Source organism: Telmatherina bonti (assembly GCF_933228915.1).
Source record: "Telmatherina bonti genome assembly, chromosome: 13".
Classification (NCBI taxonomy): Eukaryota; Metazoa; Chordata; class Actinopteri; order Atheriniformes; family Telmatherinidae; genus Telmatherina; species Telmatherina bonti.
In genome coordinates this window covers 4,395,597-4,403,353 of record NC_136611.1, presented here as the reverse complement: position 1 = coordinate 4,403,353, position 7,757 = coordinate 4,395,597, and the positions used below count along the sequence as shown (strand labels likewise).

Below are 7,757 nucleotides of genomic sequence, written 5' to 3'. Positions count from 1 at the left end.
GTCACTTGGTTCAGCTGGTTGTGTTTTTTTAGGCACTGGAACAAGGCAGGAGGTTTTCCACAGCACTGGGACTCTATTTAGTCTCAGACTGGTGTTGAAAAGGTGCTGGAGAATCGGACATAGTTGTTTTGAGCAGGTCTTGAGAACACTGGGACTGACACCATCTGGACCTGCAGCCTTGTTCTGGTTCAGTTTCTCAAGTTGCTTCATGACCTAATTGCAGGAGACAAACAAGGTGGAGGTCTCAGGATGTCCTGATGTGGAGGGAGATGAAGCTGTGTTCTGGTCCATGACTGAGCTGCAGGGTGACAGATTGGAGGCGTGACAGGAAAGCAGTGGGCTTATGGAGGGTGTGTGGTCTGTTGGGCTGGAGGTAGGGGGTGAACTGAACCTGTTGAAGAATATGTTCAGCTCATTAGCTCTGTCCAGACCTCCATCAGGCTGGTCCCCCTTTAACTTGAAGCCGGTGATCTTCTTCATTCCAGACCACACATCCCTCACGTTATTCTGCTGGAGCTGACTTTCTAACTTCTTCCTGTAGTCCTCCTTGCACTTCTTAGTTTGTGTTTTAAGTTGTTTTGTGTTGCCCTCAATAACTCCCTGTCTCCATCCCTGAAGGCTTTCTTTTTGATGTTCAGCAGCTTTTTCAGGTCACTGGTGATCCAGGGTTTGTTATTGGGGAAGCACCTCACTGTTCTTGTTGGGACGATGCTGTCCACACAGAAGTTTATGTAATCTGTCACACACTCAGTCATGGCGTTGTCGTCGTCTCCATGAGGTTGACAGAGGACGTTCCAGTTTGTAGCCTCAAAGCCTCCTCTAAGAGCATCTTCAGCTTCAGCAGACCAGATTTTGATAGTCTTTGTGATGACTGGTTGCTGCTGAACGATGGGCTTGTAGGTGGAGGTGAGAAGAACCAGATTATGTTTAGATCTTCCAAAAGGAGGCAGGGGAGAACAACTGTATCCATTATTCATATTTGCATAAAATAAGTCCAAGATCTTATTTTCTCTGGTGGAGCAGCTGACAAACTGCTGGAATGTTGGTAGAGTTGCAGAGAGGGAGATGTTGTTGAAGTCTCCGGAGATTGCCATGAAGGAGTTCATACTTCTTCTCATCTATAAATGGATTTTATGGACATGTTTTGAGGTTGGAAAAATGTTAAGAACTTAGTATTTTGACCAAACCTTCAGACCCCATGTCCTGACCCCTGTGCTCTGATTGGATAATCTAAAGTCCGCCCCAGAGCGCCGGCAAATTTAACTGCGGGTCTTCCCGGAACTCTTCTCTCTCTCTTTTGTCCTCTTATCTTCCTTTTTGTCTTTTTTTCCCTGCTCCTGTTTCTTTGTCTCTCGTTTTCTTTTGTTTCTCTCGTTTTTTTCTTTTCATTTTTGTTTGATGTTTGCTTTAGTTGTGTTTTTGTCCGTCTGGCATCATGTTCGTTTTTATTAAGTAAGTAAGCTCGCTCCTGCTTAACACCAGAAAACTCATCCAATTCTGGCTGAACAATTTTTGCTTCTGACATGCCATCGAAGCTGCTCTCCCGGCCCACAAAGACTGTGACCAGTAACGCACGGACGACCAGAACATTACTGCGCCAGCTGATCCCAGGACTCTGCCGGCACCCGTGACCCGTGGATTCTAATCGGAGTTGGGTCCAGCTTCAGACGTCGAACCAGGCGGTTCCAGGTGAGCTCCTGACTTCTGTGGAGGTCCCCTTTGGACAAGTATCAGGACGACCACTGAATCCTTGCCCACTGGACCCAAGGTTCGGGTTCTCGACCACCAAGGCGCTGAAGTAAAGCTGACCCATTATTCCACTGTCTCTGATCCAGCTGGAGTTTTAGCAGAAGCTGCCCTTTTTAAATCCATTCCCCCGGTATCCGCCTGATAGTCTACCCTGACATAGTTAGTTAACTTCATTAGACTTGCCATCTTTCCAACCTTCCCAGTTGTGTAAGTTATGTAAGCTGCTTACATAACTTTACCTTTAATAATTTTATTTTACATTTTTGTGGTTGGCTCGGCTCGAGCTTCCATACTCTCTCTGTCGCTCACTCTCTCTCTCTCTCTCTCTCTCATCTTGGCTAATTCAGTATTTGATGCTTGCTGACGCTATTTCTGGTTTACATTATTAATTTCATTTGTGCCTGATGATTTTAACCGGTGGGATTTTTAATAAAGTGTGTTATATTTTAAGAAGTCGTGGTAGCGTGATCGACCTTTAAGGAAGTGATTTGTTCCCTCTGACGAGAACTTACAGTAAGCGTACTTTGAGACTGATGGTTATCTGTTGTTAGACAAATATGATTGTCAATAATTAAAACACCCAGTCGCTCCGACATTGGATCCCAGGTTAACGTTAATGATAATACGCTACATACTGCACTCTCTGTATTCTTTGTGAGACCTTGTTAGCATCTCGAGCTTGTCCGTTTTGTTAGCTAGCGATCTCACATTACCCATGGGATAGAACCATTTCTTAGAAACCATTTCTACCTAAATCTCCACCGCTTTCTCCTCTGTCTCACTCCTGCTCTGCATCCTCTTCTCTTTCTTTTCAACTCCATCAGGATTTGATGTGTTGTTTCACTAATAGTCCTGATTTAGGAGAGTTTAATCAGTTGATCCTGATTGTAAAAAAGTCTTTCGTTGCCATGGAGACTCATCATATCAAGTCTTGAAAGAGCCAAAAATATGCAGAAAAATCTTCCTTGCAGCACACCCTTCGAACCGGCATGAAATCCTCAGAAAAAATACCTAATTTGAGGTAATATCTATGAGAGAAGACTTTGTACTTTCAAAAAAATCAAGATAGCAAGTCAGGGCTACTACAATTTGCTGCCAACAGACGGCACAATCTAGAATGGAATGAACATGGAAGTCAATGAGGATTTGCTCTGTTTTGGATCCCCTAGTGGATTAAGGGGGAACTGCAGGGTTTTTCACTTCCGCATAGGCTTCACTTTTAACTGACGAAGGTTGCCGCTTGGTTACAGGGAATGGGAGCCGCTAAGCATTGTGGGTCATATGCAACAACATGAGAAACTACCACAAGTTGCCATGGCTATGTCTAAACTTTGGAGGTGCTAGCTGTAGCTAGCTTATGTTAGCCATAGCACATTGTTGTTTCTGATGCTGTTTTCATTGTCACTGCACAGGCTGCTGACTTGTGCCTCCACTCCACTATTACCTCCAGCAACGCCATCCGGTACACAAAGATGCAGTGAAGTGGATTGTTTTTATTTTTAAACGGTAACATAACAAAACCGTCCAGAAACAAATAATGTGGGATTTATTGTTTCTGTATTTTTACAAAGGGACTATTTAGGGTTGCGGAGGGAACAAAAACTCTGCTTGTAGCACTACCTGGAAACACCTGCGTCCAACTGGACTGGCACCAGTCTGACCAGCACCTTCCTTTGATTTCTTGCTTGTGTTGCTCTCACTTGTATGTAAGTCGCTTTGGATAAAAGCATCTGCTAAATTACTGTAGAACAGAATAAATATCACACTTTACACGTGCTGGAGCAACAAAAAACAAAACATGTTTACATCTAATGATTACCAAACAGATCTCAGTAGGATTAGACATACCTAAATACGACCTGAGGTTACTGTAAATGCCAACATGTGAAACCTTCTGTGCTGATCTTCATCCACCTTCCTCTTAATGTTTCATGTGTTAGGACAGTTACCACCTCACAGATATTTCTAATTTCTCAGAATTATATTTATTTGTGAGGGAATCTGCAGTTCATGTGGAGCCCAGCAGAAAGAAGCTGATGTGAAGCTGAACTTTAGTGACCTCCCCGCAGTCTGACTGGCTGATGCTGCTCGGTCTCTACCTGCTGGATGACTCCGGTACCGCATCCTCCGCCACGCGTCGCCATATTGGACGGAGCGGAGTACCCAGGAAGCGGAGCGGTCCCCCGGATGGCCCGGCTGCTCCGGCCCCTGTAGTCCGCTTAAAAACCGCCCCTTATGATCGACAAGTAACGGAGTGAAGCATCCGAGGAGGGAGGCTGCTGTTCATTCTCTCCGGGAGACATGACTTCATTGACTCAGAGAAGTTCGGGCCTCGTGCAGAGGCGAACCGAAGCCTCGCGCAGCGCCGCCGACAAAGACCGAACGCTCGGCGAGGAGGAGCACGAGCACCGGCGGGGAGACGAGCAGGAGGACGACGACACGAGCGACTCCAAAGAAACTCGCCTCACCCTGATGGAGGAGGTGTTGTTGTTGGGTCTGAAGGACCGAGAGGTAACTGCAGATAAACGGAGTAAACAAGCTGACCGGATGTTAGCATGCTAACGGTTCAACAGACGGTCTAACTGGATGTTAGCCTGTTAATGGTTTAACACAGTAAGTTGGCTAACCGGATGTCTAACTAGCCATTAGCCTGTGAATGATTTAACACAGCAAATAAGCTAATAGGATGTTAGCATGCTAACGGTTTAACACAGTAAACAAGCTAACCGGCTGTTAGCATGCCCGCCGTCTGCTAGCATGCTAACGGTTCAACAGACGGTCTAACCAACTGTTAGCCCGTTAATGGTTTAACACAGTAAACAAGCTAACCGGATGTTAGCATGCTAACGGTTTAACACATTAAGCTAGCTAACCAGCTGTTAGCATGCTAACACCAGGATAGCAGTCTAACAGTCCAACTGTTAATGGCAAAACCGGGTGTTAACTTGTTAACTGTTTAACACAGTGAACAGGCTAACTAGATGTTAGTCTGCTAGCACACTGTTTCTCAAATGTGGCCACGTGTACCTCTGCGGGTATATTAATTTAAAAAAAAAAAAAAAAAAGTTTTCTTTAAAACATCTTTAAATAAAAAAATATAGATATAATACTGTATAAATATTTAATGTATTTCAAATGATGTAAGTATACATTTATAAACTGAATTTACATTTAGATTTACACCATTTCAGTCCTCCCAAAATCCCGACTTTAACCCCACATCGATCAGTCACCGTCGCCTTGACAACGGAGTCCTGGTTGAAGCGTAGTAGAGATGCGCAAAACAATTGCCACTGTTTTGCACAGTTAAAGCTTAAGAAAACAAACACAAATGACAAAGTGTTGTATTTGATTGTATTTTATGTGTTTTTTTTTAACTAAAGATACTTTGCAGTTGTTAGGGGGTGCTCGGCTTAAAAAACATTTTACAAGGGGCACTGTGTTGCAAAGAGGTTGAGAACCGCTGTGCTAGCAGATCCCCGTAGAAGGTTCACTCAGCCGAACAGCGGTTTAAGAAGCCAGTCGGGCTGAAAGAGACACAGCTAGTGTTTGAATAACTGATCAATACCAATGCTGATCAGTCACAGCAGATGTGGGCGGAGTTTTCAGGAATGTTTTGTCTGAACCAGCAGAAAACCAGCGAATCAGCTGATTGATGTCAGAGTAGAAACTGTTCTTCGCTGATCTGAGAGCAGCTTAGTGGCTTATTGATTCCAGTTTGTTCACACGGTGGGATCAATAAGTAACTTTTAATTTACACTAAAACTCCTTTTACCCATACTCATTCCCATCTTTCCTCGGCTTGTTTCTCTCCTGCCAGTGTGGAATAATCTGGGATGTTTGTGTGATGCAGGGCTACACCTCGTTCTGGAATGACTGCATTTCCTCCGGGTTACGGGGGTGCATGCTGATCGAGCTGGCCCTGCGAGGACGCCTGCAGCTGGAGGCTTGTGGCATGAGGAGGAAGGGTCTGCTGGCCCGGAAGGTACTCACACACCACTGGAAACTCAGCCAGGTTTTCTGTAAGATGTTCAGCTTTTAAGTGTCTCCGCTCTGAACCACGTTCCAGGTGATATGTAAATCCGACGCTCCGACTGGTGACGTCCTCCTGGACGAGGCTTTAAAACACATCAAAGACACCCAGCCTCCGGAGACGGTACAGAGCTGGATCGAGCTGCTGAGCGGTGAGTCGACCCAGGCCTGGACCCAGACCAGATGCACAGTGTTTTTATCCATTTGTGTTCTTCAGTTGTCTGTCTGACGGGTCTGAATTGGTTTTATTTAGTATTTTTATGATTGATTCAGATCCAGATCAGGTTTTCATTCTGATCCAGATCAGGGTTTACTAAGACCCAGATCAGGTCTAGCAGTCGTAGAAGTTCGTTTACGTCGACAACGACGCTGGATTGTTGGTTTTAGCGGATCATCAACTCACAGCTGATGGTAGAAACACACACTGTTGCCATGGTGACTGCTGATGGATGCACGTCATTAGGAAAACCACTGAAGAAGAGGAAGATCTTTCAGCAGATAGAGATGTCCACGTCTTCTCTTTGTGACCACATTACCTGTTATTTTGTCTTGCTCCAGGAGAGACGTGGAACCCCCTGAAGCTCCATTACCAGCTGAGGAACGTCCGCGAGCGTCTGGCCAAGAACCTGGTGGAGAAAGGCGTCCTGACCACGGAGAAGCAGAACTTCCTGCTCTTCGACATGACCACCCACCCTCTGACCAACAACAACATCAAGCAGCGCCTCATCAAGAAGGTCCAGGAGGCCGTTCTGGAGAAGTGGGTCAACGACCCGCACCGCATGGACAAACGTCTGCTCGCTCTCCTCTTCCTGGCCCATTCCTCGGATGTTCTGGAAAACGCCTTCGCCCCGCTGCTGGACGACCAGTACGACCTGGCCATGAAGCGGGTCCGCCAGCTGCTGGAGCTGGAACCCGAAGGAGAGAGCATGAAGGCCAACGCCAACGAGCTGCTGTGGGCCGTGGTGGCGGCCTTCACCAAGTGACCTCAGACCGGAACGCCATCCATTCTCTGAGGTGGAACGCTGTTCCCGACGGGAGGAACGCCGTACTGCCGGTCCGGGCCGGTCCCGACGGGAGGAACGTTCAGCCGGTCCGGTCTGGTCCCGACGGGAGGAACGCCGTTCAGCCGGTCCGGTCTGGTCCCAACGGGAGGAACGCCGTTCAGCCGGTCTGGTCCCGACGGGAGGAACGCCGTTCAGCCGGTCCGGTCTGGTCCCGACGGGAGGAACGCCGTTCAGCCGGTCCGGTCTGGTCCCGACGGGAGGAACGCCGTTGAGCCGGTCCGGTCTGGTCCCGACGGGAGGAACGCCGTTCAGCCGGTCCGGTCTGGTCCCGACGGGAGGAACGCCGTTCAGCCGGTCCGGTCTGGTCCCGACGGGAGGAACGCCGTTCAGCCGGTCCGGTCTGGTCCCGACGGGAGGAACGCCGTTCAGCCGGTCCGGTCTGGTCCCGACGGGAGGAACGCCGTTCAGCCGGTCCGGTCTGGTCCCGACGGGAGGAACGCCGTTGAGCCGGTCCGGTCTGGTCCCGACGGGAGGAACGCCGTTGAGCCGGTCCGGTCTGGTCCCGACGGGAGGAACGCCGTTCAGCCGGTCCGGTCTGGTCCCGACGGGAGGAACGCCGTTGAGCCGGTCCGGTCTGGTCCCGACGGGAGGAACGCCGTTGAGCCGGTCCGGTCTGGTCCCGACGGGAGGAACGCCGTTGAGCCGGTCCGGTCTGGTCCCAACGGGAGGAACGCCATTCATCCGGTCTAGTTCTCACTGGAGGAACACCATTCAGGTGGTCCGGTCCAGTCCCGACGGGAGGAACGCCGTTCAGCCGGTCCAGTTCTCACTGGAGGAATGCCGTTCAGCTGGTCCGGTTCAGTCCCAATGGGTGGAACGCCGGTCCGGTCCCGATGGGAGGAACGCCGTTCAGCCGGTTCAATTGTGACCGGAGGAACGGCGCTGATCCAGAGCCAATAGGAAGAACGTTGT

At 48.8% G+C, this 7,757-nt stretch overlaps 1 protein-coding gene across 1 annotated transcript; it reads left to right on the top strand.

Annotated features, from left to right (window-relative positions):
* Positions 1-3,888: 3,888 nt before the first annotated feature.
* On the top strand, positions 3,889-7,323 carry golph3a (golgi phosphoprotein 3a). The gene is made up of 4 exons (XM_079251059.1): positions 3,889-4,260; positions 5,603-5,734; positions 5,819-5,933; positions 6,340-7,323. The coding sequence occupies exons 1-4, from the start codon at positions 4,051-4,053 to the stop codon at positions 6,762-6,764; spliced, it is 882 nt and encodes a 293-aa protein (XP_079107185.1). The 5' UTR covers positions 3,889-4,050; the 3' UTR covers positions 6,765-7,323.
* Positions 7,324-7,757: the final 434 nt, after the last annotated feature.